This window comes from Anguilla anguilla, chromosome 4 (genome assembly GCF_013347855.1).
Source record: "Anguilla anguilla isolate fAngAng1 chromosome 4, fAngAng1.pri, whole genome shotgun sequence".
NCBI lineage: Eukaryota > Metazoa > Chordata > Actinopteri > Anguilliformes > Anguillidae > Anguilla > Anguilla anguilla.
Window position 1 is genome coordinate 16,746,161 of NC_049204.1, and position 19,022 is coordinate 16,765,182.

The 19,022-nt window shown below is 43.7% G+C and overlaps 1 protein-coding gene across 4 annotated transcripts in view; it reads left to right on the forward strand.

Moving 5' to 3' along the window:
* tmem108 (transmembrane protein 108) overlaps nt 1–17,366 on the forward strand; it is a 53,932-nt gene extending 36,566 nt beyond the window's left edge. For 3 of the 4 annotated variants that reach the window (XM_035414543.1, XM_035414545.1, XM_035414544.1), the window contains 3 exons: nt 10,975–12,270; nt 13,215–13,369; nt 15,435–17,366. In XM_035414543.1, the coding sequence (XP_035270434.1) occupies nt 10,975–12,270; nt 13,215–13,369; nt 15,435–15,551 (1,568 nt within the window). In that variant the 3' untranslated portion in view covers nt 15,552–17,366. Of the gene's footprint in view, nt 1–10,974; nt 12,271–13,214; nt 13,370–14,617; nt 14,671–15,434 lie in introns of all 4 variants that reach the window. The other variant, XM_035414546.1, reaches the window with a different exon arrangement.
* The last annotated feature ends 1,656 nt before the right edge of the window (nt 17,367–19,022 follow it).

Sequence of the window (19,022 nt, forward strand, 5' to 3'; positions counted from 1 at the left end):
GCCCCGTCTCTGTCTGAGACCTGGGCCAGCTGTGCAGCTGGCTGCATGAGCTGTCTGTAGCCCTAGGACTGCACCATTTGCTTTGGTGACATTGTGTTTTGCTCGTAGCAGCATTTTTGTTACCTGCATGGAGGTAGCCTCAGAAACCTGTTTCAACTTAATTGAAGTGCAAATTGTATACAGTGGCCTGAACAAATGCAGATTGGCAACCTCCTGCCTCAGATTTTAATACCCTTATAGCATTCCTGGTACATTGGTAAAGGTTACGTGTGTAGAGAGAGAGGTGTTCTTTTTACGGTCTCCATCCTGTGGAACCAAACCCGTGACAGGTGTTTAGGTTGGTGTATCCTAGTATGTCCACGTTGTGGCGGTTATGCCCATGGCTTCTCATTGTCTTCCGCAGTAAGCAGTAATGGCGCCCGCCAAGTTGGCAGCGCGGCAGTGTGCCGAAGTTCAAAGCTCCGTAATCGGAGTCACTATCGCGCACCCCTCAAACAGGAAGCCCTTAACCCCAGCGTGCAGGGACCACGGGTCCTCCTTATCTCCAAGCGCATATCTGTCCCACCCTGTCCCTCCCCAGCCCCTCTCCACAGGAAGCGTGGTATCTGTCCCGCGGCCCCCTGGGATGGCTACACTTCCTTGATTGGCATCCAGGCACGCCCGGCTCTGGCTTGTGGAATTTGTCTGTTTACATGACTCAGGCTTTGGATATCTGAGCAACTCTGTGAACATGTCTTGCAACTGTAGATCACTGCCCCCCTCACCTCCAGAAAAGAAAAAGAAAAAACAGGCATCTGGTTTGTTGTTTTTGTGGGATCCCATTTTGACAGCTTAGCCGGGATGGTGATGGGAACTGAAATGTTTCTCCTTAATGCAGCCGCCAGAACAATTCCTCTTTCTGCAAAGAGAGACAAACGCAAACTGGTGTGCGACACTTTAAGCTGCAGAATGTCTTTTTGATGCCCTGTAATACAGACAGCAACACCAGCAGTCAGATGGACGTGTTATCTTATGTTCAGTGTTACCATGTGTGGTATTGTGGTGACCTTGCTAACACTGCCTTACTGTATGAAAGTTTCATTTTGTTCAGTGAAGACTTAGGCTAAAAACCTCCCTGCCAAGCAGCTTAAAGTGCATGCTGTTACTTCTGATACAAGAATAAGACTGATGTGGTTGAATCACTAGAGAATTCTCTGCGCAGTGTTGATAATCCAGTCATCATTGGGCTATGTGACAAACTGTCAAAATTGCACATACCATTTGAAAAGACTGAGATTTTCAGCTGTTACTACAGAAGTTCATTCCTTGCCAAGGAGCAAGGCCATTGAATTAATTTGTTAAATATAAATGAATTGCTCTAAGCCTGTTGTAAAGTGAGTACCCAATATTTCCACAGAGTCAGGTCTGACTCTGCCCTGGGGATTATTAAAAGATGTGCTGTCAAATCATAAGGCAGAGGCCCCTGTGTGCATTGATTGTGGCATAACACATCAGGAGATTAAAGCTCATTAAGATTCTGATTAATGATGCGGATGTACTTCCTTGTAGGACACAAACGGTGTCCTGTTGAGTTAGCATCCACAGTTGCAGGCTCTGCAGGAGCAAGTGCAGACACAACCGGCGTACGGCTGGGCAGTGGAGACATCCTAAATTTCGGAGTCTGTTTCAGTACCGAAAAACATCACGGTTATGTGTATTTGCTGTTTCTGTTGATGACTTAGGCAGTGTTTGCATTGGCTTTTTCCATCATAATCTCCTCCACAGGAAGAGCACTCTCTGCCCAGCGGCCCATCTGGAAGGCCTGCACGCTTTGTAGGAAAACACATTTGCCATTGTTCTCATAAAAAGGAGAAGTACATAATACAGGTCTGGCTAAAATAAGTTTTTGGGGATGGGAGGCCTCCTGGTAAAACAAGGTTGTTGCTGGAAATAGGTGTTGGTGGGCCTGTAGGGGGCACTCTTTCCTCTGGACCAAACAGAAATCTGATGTTTCAGCACATTGTTGGGGCCCTGTGCCGAAAAGGGTGCTGTCCTTTGGATGAGATGTTAAACTGAGGTCCTGACTCTCGGTGGATGCTAAATATCCCATGGCACTGTTCGGAAGAGCAGTTAGCACTGGTGTCCTGGCCAAATTCTCACAATAACTGGCTCTCTACATCTGACAACCTAATCACCCCTATATCTGATTGGATATACAATGCCTTGCATTCCTATCCACTTTGATTCCCCAGGTCATGGCTGCAATAGAGAACTGAGTTCTCACTTGACCTTCCTTGGAAGGATACAGTATGACAGGGCCTTGATTTGGTGTGGAGGACAGCAGGAATGTCCCAAGTTTCTTATGTATTCAAAGCAACCTCCTTTGTTGCATTTATTAGAAAATCCTTAGCCTCCATCATTATTTTATGTGTTGTTATGTCTAAAGGTTTACTCTATTAAGGACATTAATCACAAAGTAATTTAGCTATATTTTCTATCATTCCAAAATCCCATTTTAATATTTGCTATAGCTTGGATTTTGAATAGCTTGAGATAGCCTGCTGTCAGTTTCTGTGCTTTGGTACACAATTACAAATGACAATATTATTTATGAGTGGATTAGCTGTTCTGCTGATCTCATTAATGATATGACGATTCTTTCCAAATGCAAAAGATGCTTATTTCTTCTACAAGAACTAAACAAGCATCCGCAGCTGCTTTTATTAGACAAATGCAAAGGTCAGAGATAATAATTATGATTTAATTCTTCTTGGCCAAGAGTATGTAAAACGTGTTCATAAGATTTATTAATTTTGAATGAAGGCAGGTTTTACAGTACCACTGTAGAAATATGAGGTGAAATATCTTAGTGAAGGTGGTTAAGGATTTTTCAGGTTCACTTTCAGTTACATTGAAATAAATACCAGCAGGAGCACTCTACCTTCAGATGCAGAGCGTTTTGTATATATATAGCTAGCACAAGGATGACTCAAGAAGCACACCTGCCAATTCCATTCTGGGAAGAAAAACATGGGAACAGCACATTCAGAAAAGAAATTCAGAAAACACTGGGAAAACTAAACACTTTAGTCAGATATGCATGCCTTCAACAAGTGTGAAATTATTTAAAGCAAATGGTGCTTTTATATTTAATCCAATGAGTCTATATAATTTTGTTATGAATGGTTTTGAACTGCGTGTCCCTAAGCGCACTGCAGAATAATGAAAACTGGTCAGTTTTGGGTCTGTCAGCACCCATCCTACCTCATCCCTCCCTCTTTGCCCTTCCTGTTCTTGTCTTTTAACCCTTTTCTTTATTCTTTCTGCTCCTCCACTCCTTATCATCCCCTCTCTCTTCTCCTTTCCCCGTCTTTCTCTGTTTTCCACCCTCCCCCACTTCCCCGCACCTCGGCCAGCAGGCTGATGAATGTAAACGAACACCCACTCTCATTCCCGCCCCCTCAATCAGCAATCAATTAATCAAACAGGTCTGTTTTCGTATAGCGCCCTTGACAGTGGGGTCACCACCGTGCAACTGCGATATGAAACAGTGAGAGAGGCCTGCGAGGAATTAGGTGCAACTGTAAATAACAGGAGGATTCCACAGTAGTGCACTGTGGACCTGAAGGATGCAATTAAAATGAGTGATGGTAAAAAAAAAAAAATGAAAGTGTTAACACAAACTGACGAACAGTGTGAAACAAATATACAATCATCTGTCGTGAGTTTCTCATTGAAAATCAGCCTCTCACTTGAAAAGAAGCGGTCTAATGGAGAGGTGTCCTTCACTGTGCCCAGGATGTTTAATTAGCATGTAAACCTACAGTCTGATTGAGAAATGAAGCCTGTATCACACCACATAAAGGGAAATACAAACAGCCAGCCAGAGGCTTGGTCGTTTGTGTGACTGCGGTATATGGCAATGTTTGGCACAGCAAAGACCCCCCCGCCCCCCCCAACCCCCCGTCCCCACAGCCTGTAAAGGCTGATAAGCCAGTCCCTCGCTACGGTGGCCTTTTCTCTCTTGCTAGAATAAAACAAAGGCGCCGTTTTGGTCTAAAAGGCAATTACACTTGAATTTTCGCCGGGGAACCGAGCGAGGCGGGGCCGCCAGACACAAATGGGCCGCTCTCCTTCTCGTTTAGCTGCGTGGTCCCTTGCGTTTGCCGCTCCACCGGTGCGTGTTATCGCACTGCATTCTCTAACATTGCCTTGTGTGCCACTTGGCCTGTCCAACATTCAGGCTCACAGCATGCTTTGCTGTCATATCATGCATTTGGGTGCAACCGTGTTCCTCTTTGTTCTCTCATGCACACCATGGCATGGAGGCACTCATTTGATGTTACCGCAACACCGTTTTCGGATGTATAATGTCTTCTGCTGTATTATCAGTTGTGTTGTGTTACAGTTCGTGCATGGAAAAGTACTGATTGCTTTTAACATCATGTTCCGAGTACAAATATCAGTGATTATACTTGAGCAGTAGTGGGGGAATTACTCTGAAACCAGAAGAAAGCCCTCCAGTATGTGCTGTGCCCAGTAGCTTCTCTGGCGTACGGTCACTATTTAGGCGCAAACTCACGCGGATGATCACGCCTCTTGGTGCTCAGTTTGAGCAGCGAGTGAGACCGTGAGCATGGCAGGGACAGCTCTCGCACGCCCCCAGCCCTCCTCAGACGTGACCCGGTGCCCTGAGGCGCTCAGCTCCGTGTGGGCGAGCTGGCGTTAGCGTGCTGACTCAACACCAGATGCGCAGAGGATAACCTTTGATGGATGAGTGGGCTTACTTTCTCTCTTTCTGCCTCCTTCTCTCACAAACATACACAGAGATATTTTAAACAGAGTTTATCATCTTTAGAAAGCCATGCATATTTCTTTCAAGGTTGGGATCCACTCCATTTTAAATCCAATTCACAAAATGAACTGGAATTCATTTAATGAACTGAAAAATCATCATTGAACATGATGGCCATTTTCCAATTCATGAATTGGATTGGAGTTCATTTTGTGTAGACGAAGTGTTTGCTAATTACTATGAAAATGAATGTCATTATGTTGTTTCAGGGGTTAGGAAGATTAGATTGAGTATTTGAACCAGTGCTGGGACTAATAGAGTTCCACTGAAGGTCAAGGCATTGATAGGGGAAAAGAGCATGGCTCTGGGAGTTGTGATAGACTCCCTGGTGTGAAAAGGCTGTGAGCGGGAGGGGAAATCGATGCTTTAATATCTCACACAGATGTAGGGGGACATGATGATTGTTGCGTGTATGCTGGCTTTCCTCAGACCTCAGTCTATTAACTCAGGAGGGTGGGTGTTGGGTCCCAGAAAATAATACTGCTGAACTGTGTGTATATGTGTGTGCGTATGTGCGTGCATGCATGCGTGTATATGTGTGTGTGTGTGTGTGTGTGTGGGGCGGTGTGTATGGCCACTTCTTCCTATAGGGCTTTGTTAAAACATGTCTTTTGATCATGTGAAACACAATTTTATTTGTGTACATGTCATTTATTAAATCTGACAAAAAAACATGACTATTTAATGGCATTATGGCAAAAATATGTGAAGATATTGCATGTGAGTGTATTTGTGAAGCAATATCATTGCTTTAAAAATAAATGTCAGTACATGTTTAATCATTTCTGTTCACCCACCCACCCCACCCTTTATGTGTTTATTTTTGCATATGCATATGCTTTTTTATTAGTGTTATCATATGTATATCTGCATATTGCTGAGTCTAAATAAATCATTAATGAAAGTGTAAGAAGGTCTCCCAGCACAACAGGTTACATTATGACAACCTATAAAAGCGGCATTAGTCAATAAACACTCAAAGGCGTGTTGGTACTACAAAGCGATGCAACACTTCAGAGGTCGGTATAAACTGAAAAGGCTTTTGATGACAAGAACTTGAAAGCCATTTTTCATCTTTTAATAATTTGAGATTTATTAATAGAACATGATGTTGGTTCGTGAAGGTCCTCCCCTCTCCCCCCTCCCTGGTGAATGCAAATAAACATGTTTATCTCAGAGAAATAAGTGCCTTAGCTCCGGTCGAGGGCTTAGCCAGGAGAGGCACTGCCTCAGAATCGGATGAAGCCGGAGATAAGGCTCCCGACAGGCTGAATAAATGTTTGGGAAATCGCTACCCGTGTATCTGGCGTACAGCGGGGGGAGATTGCCTCAGATGTTAGCAGCCCCCGTTTGTTGTGTGTTGGTGCTCATGCTTTATTCACGACCCTCGCAGTGTTTCAGAGTGGATCCGTTCCTCACGCGGATGGGGAACGAGACTGAGGACGGACGATGCCGCGGCCGCTACGTTGTCGCTCCCCTCCTCCCCAGCCATCTATCCTGTGCGGGACATTATTGACTGTAACACGAGGCTTGGGGAGTACTTTGTGTGCTTGGTGCTGTGCTAGCAGTAAGCTCAATATTCCAGCTCAGACAGATCTCCCTTTTTTCTGTAACACTTACTATGGCAGTAAATACAAAAAATGTGAACAACAAAAATGTTGGGCAAGGTTGTATGTGATTGGTTAATGTTACATTCTGTTAAAAACGTAGGTTGGGGGGTCTCGTGGATGACGTGTTCTGTTATGGCACTGTTCTAGCGCTTCAGTGGCCCCCCCCACAGTCTTGTTTTGAATCCAGCCTGTGCAATTTCTGTCAATGGCAGGCAGCACTGCAAGGTGGCACATTATTGACACTAGCATTGCCCAGGGAAGGTTTTGCTTTTCAGAAAATGGTCAGAATATGTGTTGTAATGTCTGAAAATGAAAATGCTGTATTTGTAAGCAGTGGTATAAGAAAGGACAGAGTGTCCCGTTCCAAGTGTGGCAGACAGTACGGTGATAATAGTCTTTTAATTCACCACTGACTTCATCTGTTTTGCCAAGAATGTGCTAGCGGAGATGAGGAAAATCAACACGTTCCTCTGGATTGCTTGGAAATCAATTGAAAACCAGAACCAGAGCAGAGATTGGCTTGGCCAGGGGAACAAGTGCGGAGGAAGAGGCAATTAGAAGGCCAAGGGCTCTGCCATTTCCAAATAGTTCCTGAGGACTGGGGCGAGGGAGAGTCAAGCAATAAATCACTGGCTCTCATCCACGTTATCTGGCTGGTTACGGGCTGGGACGTGGTTTGTGCATTACGTACGTGACGCATGCTTGTGGTTTCTCAGACAGGTCTGCATATGCAAGGGAAGAGCACCCGCATTAATGTGGAGTGTATGATTTATGGCGGCCTTGTCCCGTCCATAATGCTGTGCTGGTACGTGCATAGGGTGTGTTTATACCCATTAGTGCTGCACTGTATATGCATGAGAGTCACACGTCGAGTTGGGAGAGTCCACTGGCCTTAACCATGGACTAAATATATTAACCAGATACTGTGTATTTGTTTGGTCGAGAAACTGATGCATATTGATGAAGCTTTATTTAGTCATAACCTTGGCAAAAGCAGCTTTTGAATTCAATTACTTCGAGGAACGTAAATGGAGCGAAAGAGTGGAATACGACTAATAAGGTATAAGACTGTTTCTTTAATAATTAAGACTAATGCTTTTTAGGGTTATTAGTGTAAGACAACTTGGCATGAAAAGGGCTTGTGCAAGGGCTCCGTATCATGAAATGAGAACGAGTGAATGTCAGACCTGCTTTTGCGGAAGGCATATCTGAGGGTGAGTTTAAAACATTGTGGAGATGGAAAGAACAGGAAAGGCATACATTTACCAATCATCCTCTCACAGCAAATTTGACTGTTTATCCTGGAACTATCACTGTGAGATTATTCCACCTCAGTTTTCAGACATAAACAAATAGATGTTTTTTACTCAATTCTGCCACCCAGTTAAGTTTTAGCTACCTCCTGCTTTAGTGGAGGAGGCAGCCCCACCCTTTTCTTATATTTGAGAGGCACTATATCCTTTGAACTTCTCCACAACATTTTGTAGTGAGGAAAAGGGCTGCAGTTTGTGGGAGAGGAGGGAAGTGTAACATTTACAAAACTCTTTTTGTAAATTTTTCTATGGTTTGCCTTGCACGCTATGATGAGTGCAAACGATTAGCAATATTTTGCAATGGCCTTTGAGATACATTTGCTTCCGATTCATGGTTGTACCATAAATAGAGCTCCATATCTGAGAGTGACGTACTTATGAATGGTTGTCACACCATAGTACACAATCGCCATAGTTACAGCGCTCTACAACTGGGATTTCAGTGTAGCACCATTTCACTTTACAAAACACCTTACGACATTTTCCTCATTTGAACACCCTGATGTCAGGTCCCAGCCTGGGTGGCCCATGGACATTTGAGGCTGATCCTAGACTCCAATCACCAAAGCTCCCATCTTTCTCTCTCTAGCCCACTCTCCCTTCCCCCAGGAATGGAAGCTATGTTACCATGGCAACAGAAGCAGCACCTTGGTGAAACAATGACTGTGACACCTGATTCGGTGGCATTGAAACTCTGCATGTGTGTTTTCTGAGCAAATGTGAGATGCAGGTCTGGGAAGTGAAAGCAGATTACAATGATCTATACACCTGTGATACACTAGACCATGGACACATTCTGTAGAATGCATTATGTTTTGAACAGGATTTATCTTTGAGTGGGCACAATGCAGCAACTCCAAACTGTCCCGATTTAGATGCTAATGTGGACACTGCAAAATGTGTATGAACAGGAAGGAGAGAAGGAAGCATACCACACAGGGCTTTTTTCCTGCTTAGCTGCGTAGTCAAATCCCTGGTCCGTACCCTCTCAGACAGGACAGGTGCTGCGGGTGACACAGACACCTGTTCCTACCACCTGTCCTTATGTAATTCTACTCTGAGCATCTCAGACCAGAGCCAGCGTAGGCCAACAGGAGGGCAGTTCCAGTCTCTCTCAGCTGGGACAAACCTTCCTGGGGTATCCAGCCTTAAGGTTGAAGCCACACATCCTCCGACGAGTAGCCAATTTGTAATCACCTCCATTCGTTTTCAGTGAGAGCCGATCCTTCGCGTCCACAAGGCATGGTAACATGAGGCTAGATGGCAGCAGAGTGACCGGAAGGACGGGGAACATGGTGTGATAACCAATCAGATTAAAGATTTGACGTGTGAATTGTACCCTATTTAACAATTAGATCACGCCCACAAGCGACCGATTGTGGGAGGCGACAGCGATGCCAAGCGATCTCATTGGAGGATGTGTGGCTTCACCCTAACACTCCCTCAAAACACTCCCCACTCTGTCTGCCCCCTTTATTGGGCCAGTGCTGGTGGGGTTACCCGGAATGTTCTACCAGTACGTGCTTCCGCACGCTTATCTACAATGGTGTACGTATGCTGTGGGTCCTACACTCTCACAAGAGCCCTGCAAAATAGAGCAATATAAACTAGGCCTAGTCTGTCTAAATTCTGCCTAACCCAATTTTAATATTCTCTGATTCCTCGAAACAATCTCTTCTGCTTGATCTCTGAGATAATCTCCAACAGTCTCTCTCCCTCGTTCCCTGCCAACAATGGGGTGTGAGTGCTTTTCATGCGTTTCTTGTTATAAGCATATTTGTTTGTGTCTAGTCCTGGACCAGGCCTACGTAATGCTCATTTAGATTTTGTGGTCTTTCCAGTGCTTTATTTTCAGAATTGAGCGCACGTATCGACATTCTGAGGCCATAATGGAATGTGTAATTCATGTGTGTAATTCATGTGTTCGTATTAGGGCAGGATAATTGCGCTTGTACGCAAGTGGACGAAGGGGAAAATGTGTTAATGTGTTTAATTCCCTCTGTCTGATGCCATCTTTCAAATTGTTGAATTTTGTACAAGTCTAATCATGCCACATTTGAAATGTGCAGATCTGATACCAATGTGTTGTTTTGACCCCCCACAGTTCTGGGGGAACCAATCAGGATTTTAGTGATTTTTTGTGTATGTTACTTTCGCATAAGAGAGTCTGTTTTGTTATTACATGTCTGTATACTAAAAACAATTTTGAAATAACTGATTTTATTATTCGCTTGTATGTTATGCACTTCAGAAAAATCTACATGCCTCTCTATATGCATATTTTCTATAAATAGCTTCAGAGGCAGCTCGTATTCATCAGGACATTAATTTGCCTATCTTGGATGTTAGGCCAGTGTCTGGAAGATTATTGCGGCACTGAGAGACTGTAACTCAGGGAAATTGATTGGACACAATCTTTAAATTACCAACCCTCTTTACCAACTGTCAGTCATGCAAGGTCAATGTTTTTTTTGTGCTGTCTTCCACAACATGGAAAGAAGACAAAAACAAAAGCCACTAACAATGATGTTGAGTATTGAATGCATATGAAGGTTAGTGAAGCTGTCTGTTTAAACCAAGCATGTAATAACACCAGCACTACAGGACAAATTAAGTTAATTAAGCATTGATGTGGCTTAATAGATAGAAGACAAGGCAATGAAGATCTCCATGAGCTAATAAACAGCCATCAGCTCCCAGCCGGTTAATTCGGTTGTGAGACCTAATTGTTTTTCTACACATGACTTGGTAAATGGAGGAATCATGGGAGAGAGTCTGGTAGCCTTGGGAACATACATGCCCTTGCACACACACACACACTTACATGCTCAGAGGGTGTGGAAATGGCTTTAATGGAGAAGGGCAGTTATGATAAAGGTTAAATGAGGTAAAAGGCACCAGATGGAGCTTAGTACTGGTGCAAACCTTGTCGATTGAGGCAGCTTTAATGACACCTTAAACAGCCCTTTGGGTACCTGGAAAATCAGCTTAATTTAGGTTTAACTGAGGCACCACCTTGCCCAGAAATCTGCCTCCCTGAAATAACTGTCTGTTATTTATCTCTCTCTCTCTCTCTCTCTCTCTCTCTCTCTCTCTCTCTCTCTCTCTCTCTCTCTCTCTCTCTCTCTCTCTCTCTCTCTCTCTCTCTCTCTCTCTCTCTCTCTCTCTCTCTCTCTCTCTCTCTCTCTCTCTCTCTCTCTCTCTCTCTCTCTCTCAGGTGTTCTAGTGATCCTGGCAGCGCCAGCGGGACTGCTGTCCTCTGCACAGGAGCTGTACCCCAGCCGAACGCCTCAGGAATCCATCTCCATGGTCAAGCAGAGCCCATCTCCTGCCTTCCCATTGGACCTTGTTGCTTGGGAGGAGGGGTCAAGCAGCGGGACCTTGGACACCAGGGGCAGCCACCTGCTGACCGGCAGCATTCAGCCCACCGTGGCCTTTGTGGCATCCAGCTCCCCATACACGAGCGCCGATGAGGCGACTCCAGCCCACTCAAACCACTCCATGGACACTGACACAGCGACCCCGGTCAACGCTGCCATTTCTTTCAACTATGATGAGCCAGGGAACAGACTCACCTCTTCCCCTGGGAGATCTGAGAGCACAGGGCCCTCTCTGTCCCCTCTGCCCATCCCCCGTGAGGGACGAGGGGACGCCCCAGAAACCGTGCAGACGGAAATCCCGGACGCCGCGTGGACTGCACCCATCGAGGAGTCGAACGCGGAAGAGCCAACGGATTCCAGCAGGCCTTATATCACCACCGAGCTGCAGCCCTCCTCCTCCTTCCCCTCCCTGTTTTCCTCTTCCTCGTTCGCCTCTTTGGACCTGATGCTCAACGAGCCTGCCGAGACCACGCCCAAACTGGCCCCTCCCCACGCCATCACCCTGCGGGAGTTGCGCTCCTCCTCACCTGAGGGCCCCACTAGCCCTCAGTTAGGGGAAGAGGAGACCCTGAAGGGTCCAAATATGCCCTACTCGCCCCCCGCATCCATCCCTCCAGCCTCCTCTCCTCCCTCTGCCTTCCCCAGCCTCGGCTCGGCTCTCATGTACCCCACTGCTGTGACAGAGAGGGACCCTACTGCACTCAGCACTACAGACAGTGTAGGCGCCCCAATTAATGCCACAGGCTCAGACGTACCTAGCTACACTACAGACTCGCTTGGCAATGCCACAGACTTACTTAGCAATGCAACAGACTTGCTTAGTAGCAACACCACAGACTCGCTTACCAATGCCTCGCACACTCTTCAAAGTTCAGAGGGCAATGTTACAGACGAACATTCGGGTTTTTCGTCCAGCTCTGTTGGGAATGGCTCCTCGACCACTGAGCCTGCCTCCACTGCCACCGGCAACTTCCTCAACCGGCTGGTTACTGCGACCACACCAGGCCCCCATGGACCCAGCAACCACTCAGACCCTGTTCTGGGCCCCCGGCACCCTCACGCAACCATCTGCCTGGGCAAGATGGACATAGTGTGGATTGTGCTGGCCATCAGCATACCCGTCTCCTCTTGCTGTGAGTACAGTTATCTAGCTGAGTGGTTGTTGTTGTACTATTGTATTAGGAAAAATCTAGGCCAGAAAGTGTATCCTAATTTCTTGGCATGATTTTAATTTCTTTCAATTAATATTTATTGTATTATTTTACATTCATAACAACAGAGTTTGGCAAAATTATGGGAGGGAATTCTTTTATTAAGGAGCAACTAAAGAATGGTGTCCAAGCATGGGTTGCAAAGAGTTGTTATGATCTTCTTCTTTATGGAAAGCAATAGAACAGATTCCAAACTATCCACCCGAGGAGACATGCTTTATAGTTCTCGCTGTCCCAGATTTACACAAATTTTGGATGATCTGAAGTTATTTCAGGTTAGCTAATTAAGCACCAGGTGCAATCCTACAGTACATTACATTACATTACAGGCATTTAGCAGACGCTCTTATCCAGAGCGACTTACACAACTTTTTTACATAGCACTTTTACATTGTATCCATTTATACAGCTGGATATATACTGAAGCAATGCAGGTTAAGTACCTTGCTCAAGGGTACAACGGCAGTGTCCTTACCCGGGAATCGAACCTGCGACCTTTCGGTTACAAGCGCAGTTCCTTACCCACTGTGCCACACTCCGTCCTAGTGTCAGTAGTCCCAGTAACATCTGCTCAGATATCTGTACTGCACAGTTCAGCCATTCAGACCTATTAAGCAACAGCCTCAATCTCCACATAATTTCTGAACTCATCGGCAATGGTGGAGCAAGATGGTCTTAACACTCACATATATAATATTGAATCCAATATCTCAGACTGGATTTCTGCTACCAAGGTTTCTATTAAAATGCAGGTGTCCAGTTCCACCACACAGAGCTCTGAATGGACAACATGAATGCTTATCAGTGGACCAACTCGAGCTCAGTCATTGGTCACTCATGGCTGCTGTGCCTCCCGTTCCACACAGCTGTGCTCCTGACTGTGTGCTGCATGAAGAGGAAGAAGAAGACCTCCAGCCAGGAGAACAACCTGAGCTACTGGAACAATACCATCACCATGGATTACTTTAACCGGCATGCTGTGGAGCTTCCCCGCGAGATCCAGTCCCTGGAGACGGCCGAGGTAGGGCTCGCATCTGGTGTGATGCCACGCCCGCTGTGGCAACTACTGTGTAGTGAGATCCATCAGAGCTTTTATTCTAGGTTCTGTTTGCAGCATAGTAACTAGCTCTCTAGCTGTTCGTGATTCAATTATATGGATTAAATTTAGAAAGCTTATACCCATTACTTGGGGTTTTGCTGTTGTTCCTTGTAAAATCAGCAAGATGCCCCGTAACCTTTTATGAAATGAAAATAAGGAGATCCAGTAATTGTTATTTGGCTATTAGGTGATTGCTGTTTTTTATTCTTACATTCAGTTTGTTTGACGCTATCTGGCATTTTGCCAAACTGAATTTTAGCAGTTGTCCTCCAGGTGCCTCTGTAGGCATTCTATGCTAGCCTATGGAATACTGCGTCTTTAGAACACTGGACATTTCACAATCTGTGTTTTACGTTAATTCACTTGCATTCTAATAAAAATAACTATTATTCCATTATATGCCATAATGAAATTATGCTGCCCCATTGTACTATTTTTTTTAAAAGACTTCAGAATTTCTGTATTTATAGAACGCAGTGTATTTTTCTGGCATTTTGACAATTTTTTCCTAAGTTAATGTGACCACTGATGCTAGCTGTTGTGGCAATCCAGGGCTAGGGTTCAAAACCGCTCTTTGAGAGTTGATTACAGAAATGTGCTGGTAAGGTATTGTATCCTAATTGCAATAGCAATTCTAAAATTAATTAAGTAAAATGAAACAAAAAAACGCCAGATAGAATACAAAGTTGCGTGTTTGATAAGAGGCACCCTAATTAGGACCTGTTGTGACTAAGGGACTGTATATCCACTATAACTGGGCTTCCTCCTGTAGCCTGCAGCAGCCTCTGCTGTTTGAAATGCAGTAGTGCATTTCAGAGCCTAATAAGTTGCTGAATTGTACAACCATCTCGCTTGCTGCATCCAGGTCCGAATGATGTAACTGGGCTTTGGGGGGAAAGAATGTAGCATACATCTTCCATGGTATCTCTAGTAATATATATTATGCTACTTCTACATCTTCTGAATTGATTGAATTTGGCTTTCTCTGTCATTGTAATTTCCTGGGGACTCGTTGACATTTTTCATTAGCCTTACTGCTCAAGTTTCATTTTCCTTTTTTTTGTGATTTTGTTATGCACTTCTTCTGTGTTTAGCAGCACATTCATTGATAATGTCTCCATTTCCTGGTCTTGTGTTTTTCACTCTGTCCATCCTCCACTGGTGGTGCAGAGAGCACGTGATGTCAAGGGAGGGACGTGTCTGGGGTGTACTTGGTGACACAGGTGTTCTCTCGTCGCTATGTCTGTCTGTAGTGTTTCTGCTTCTGCTGAAGTCACATCCGTAGCTAACACAATGTGTCCTTACAGTGTTTCAACAAAGTCACTGCTTTTGTACCATATCGATCAATGCTAATTTAATTCTGCATAGTAGTGGTCAATTATGTCCTGTGCTGAAGCTCTGCTAGTCTTTAGAGTTGTGTTTTTAATTAGCTTAGCTTTTAATTAGTGATTTTTGCTGATCTACAACAAGGGGAGGTGCTATATCCTAATTCCTGCAATGAGTCAATGGGGAGACTCGGGAGTGTTCATAATGAGAAAAGTAATGTAAATTACACCTTGTACATGAAGAGTGATGATCAATGAGTGTGAGCTGGCCTTGACTGAGTCCAGATCAGAAGCTGACATTTTAAGTCCCAGGAATGTGCAATTATTTCAATGCATAATTTGTTTAATTACCTTGGAAATTAAGTAAAAGAATCATCATTAGCATCAAATATCAATTTCACCTTCCTCTGAAAGTAACCTGAATCTTGTTTTGATGATTCAACTTATTTAAATTTATGGGTAAGCAGAAATGGCTTTGACAGTCATAAACCTAAAATGAATTTGGCAAGTCTATTAATCCAAGTCCTCCTTCTGTGCTCTGCAATGATAAACAAAATCACAGCACTACAAGGCCACAGCATGGCTGAAAGAGTGTTATAGTGTTTGACGGGAAGATCATTGGTTTATACCTCACAGTTACTGAATTTATGTTTGTGTTCCAGGAGCAGGAGACCAGTTTGCCCCCTAATGGAGACTACAATGAGAGTGGTATGGTGCTGGTCAACCCTTTCTGCCAAGAGACGCTCTTCATCAACCGAGACAAGGCCTCCAATATCTAGAGAGACTCTGGCAGCCATGTTCTTGTGGAAATAAATGAGGCCGACTCAGAAAGTGTGTCCACTGCTTTACCCTTTTTTTTGGCTATGGTTGTTAATCATTTTTATATATGTGGTAAACTTTCAGAGACAGCGCTTTATATATAAACATATAAATTAATAAAAAAGAATTAATAAAACAAACGCTATTTACTATGAGGGTGTGGCAGCATATTTTTCTGATGTAGATTTTCTATGACTGCTTAATTGTGATAAAGGTTTTTATGTCTTTTTTAAAAAACGAAAAAAAAAAAAAAAAAACTATGTTTGGTTTTTGGTTTACTACAATTGTTTGGTGGTGAAAACATTTGTAGCCGCCTAAATTGTGTTAGAAAGAAATATAAGATGTATAATTTTCAATGATCTAACCCAAAACATTTCTAAGATTAAAAGCCTGTTGAACTTGAAACTTGTGTTTAAATATTCACGTGGACGCTGAGAACGGTTAGCTAGTTTTAAAAGTTTAGCTGTAGTTGGGCAGTTCCTACAGACAGAGGGTGAGTCTCAAAGCTATTGTAGAAGATGGCATGGGTGTGATAACCAAGTTCTACTCAAGCCCAGTCCAATAGGGCCATGGTCGGCAGAATTATGCCCTAGCTGGGTGTATATGCTTGACTGAACAGCTTTAGCTCACCTCTTCTGTTCTGAGGATGAGAGCTTGGAAATCAACTCAGTCATAGCCCTGAAGGTAAAGGTGTGGTAGTCCTGCAATAGCGAGAGAACCTTATTGTTGAACAGGACAGTAGATAGCTAGGGAGTCTCTGAGAGTCATAAAGCTGTGGGACATCAGCATGGGATGATCAGGAGGAGTCCTGCCCTATACATTTCACCAGCCTGAAGAATATCAGAGGGACTCAGTCCCTCTATCAAAAAGCCCTTAAAACTGTTGTTGTTTGTTCTGTACCATTGTATGTCCTGTAGCGTGTCGCTTGTTGATGTTCTGTGTGCGCTGGCGCGTTTGTGTGTGTGTGTGTGTGTGTTTGGTACCTGAGAGGAGGCAGTGTCTGGACTAGACACAGGTTCCAGGGTTGGTAAAGATGGTGGGATCTCCTAATAAACAGGCCATAAACAACCCTGACACTTTTTCCACTCATAAATCCGTACCAGAGAAAATTATGATAATTACTGTCCTGTGTGCTTTTTGAATGTTGATTGATGGCTGTAATAGAGGTAATAGATATTAATGACCAATAAAACTGAGAGTACATTTTGTTTGCCAATTACCATAAACACCTACAGTGGACCAAGAGGCTTAGCAATGAGGTCACCAACAGAAACCACAGTATTTTTCAAATTTCAATAATGAGGGCGGTCTGGGCTCGTTATCAGCCAGTCCATATTATCAGTAATACACCTTACCTTAATCTCAAGATAGAGAATCAAGTTTCCAAACATACATTAAAACTTTTATTATCAATTCAACTTTTTTTTCTTATATTGCGTCATTTTTCTCTCAGTAATATTTTTTGGGTGGTAAAATAATAGTCCTTTTAATTGCTTGTCCCTCAGCTTCTCACTCATTGCTAAGGATCAGGTCAACGGTGGGCCTCTGTGCTTGAGACCTAGTGCATGTGTGTGATTTGCTTCTGTGGGAAGTACTGAGTTGCAAGAAGGTGTAGTATCACGTAAGATAATTGTGTTTGTTTTCATGAATAAATGTTTTGCCGAGCTGAGCGTGTGGCAGGGATAGATGAACTTGTATCCGACAGCAAGCCTTTTTTTATTGTAGTATATACACTGTACTTTTTAATGCTGAGCAATAAAAAGAAAAAAGCTTTGCATGGTGTGTCTTTTTCACTAAGCTGACCATTTTGATGGACGCATATCAACTGGGTTCCACTAGAAAGAAGGAATAATACTATTTTTTTGTATTTTTTTGATAGAAAAATTGTGTTTGAGGTCAAAACACAGGTATCGATATGCAATCAACTGAGCAAGCAAGAGAATTCTTCAGCACTCGCAACAAACTTAACATTTAACCCAATGAATTCTATGCAGAGGGTCTCAGAGATACAATTACCTCTTAGTGACTCAGAACTGAAACAGGGACATAGCACAATAATTGCTTAACACAATCCCACCCATATTTGTATATTTATATAGATTACTGTAATAGTGTTCACAGCTTTGTCAGCTGGTGAAGGCCAATGGTGCCCATAGGGTGAGTGAACAGTTTCACTCAATTTTAGCTATTAAGTGCAAACTGAAAGTAACAAATTACAAAGAAAACAAAGAAAGTAAGGTGCAGTGTCCTTCTTTATAGTGTGTCAGTTTGTTGCCCCACCATGGTACAGTCTGTTTTCGGGCTTTATCAACCAGAAACACAGAGGAAATGAGCCACACAGAAATAGCACAGGGTAGAAGCATCCACCAAGCCCATGAGATGTGATGACAATACAGTTTCCACAAACAGGTACTGTACAGTTGTCAGCTGTTTTATTTGCAAGCAGTATTGTGGACTCATCTGTGGTGTGGGGGTAGGGTAATCGGGGAGGGAGTTTGTAGAGCCATCGGTTGGGAGTCCCAATCAGTGGAGCTTTCCTGGGAAGTCCTTTGGATTGAATATGCTGAAACAAGCAGCGGACACAAACCGATAGACATGTGGTCAGAGGCGTATATACACAGTAAAATGTCCAGCGTTAATTCAGCTCTAACAGAAGACATATCGGTCAAATAGGGACCTTATGTACTCTGTAAGAGTTGATTTAACGCTCAACATTTCACTGTGTATGTTGCATGGAAGGCATAAAGCATAAATATCCCCACATGCCTGTGCTGCCTAATAAGTGAACAGACCACACTTAGTGCATGCTGGTAATGTAAACAACATGCTGGCTGGCTCTAGACCTCCCCCTTCCATGGTGTGCTTCTGTCTCTCTCATGGGAACAGAGCGTACATGTCTATGGAGCAGAGTGGAACTGGTACCAGCTGAGGCTGACAGCTCTCACTCACTCCTCTCTGCTCATTCATGATGCCAATTATCACTGAATGCACTGAATATCTCAATGGTTACAATGACTTTGACGGCTTGGAAAAGCAGCTGGATGTTTTGCGAATTGCTTCTGAGAAATACAAAATTTGGGGTGGCAAATAGTGACATCAAAATCAATAACAAAAATCTGTTCTCAGCTAAATCTAAGTTTTAATGCAATTTCAAATATTGTATCTTCCCCATTTTATTTTGATCACTTGAATCACACAAGTCTTTTTCTGTTTTCTACTGCACAAAAACATGACTTTATGCTCTCTTCCTGCATCTTGACGATGTGGGGAACTATGCTTCTTGGTGGATGCACATAGACCAAAATGTGGTCATTTTCACTTGATAATTTAATTTTTGGTAGCTTTCAGCCTCTTGCTGCATGACGACCCTGGCTTGCACATACATCATGAGAACCCCGGGGCTTGCTCTGGTTTATTGTCTATGTTTACCA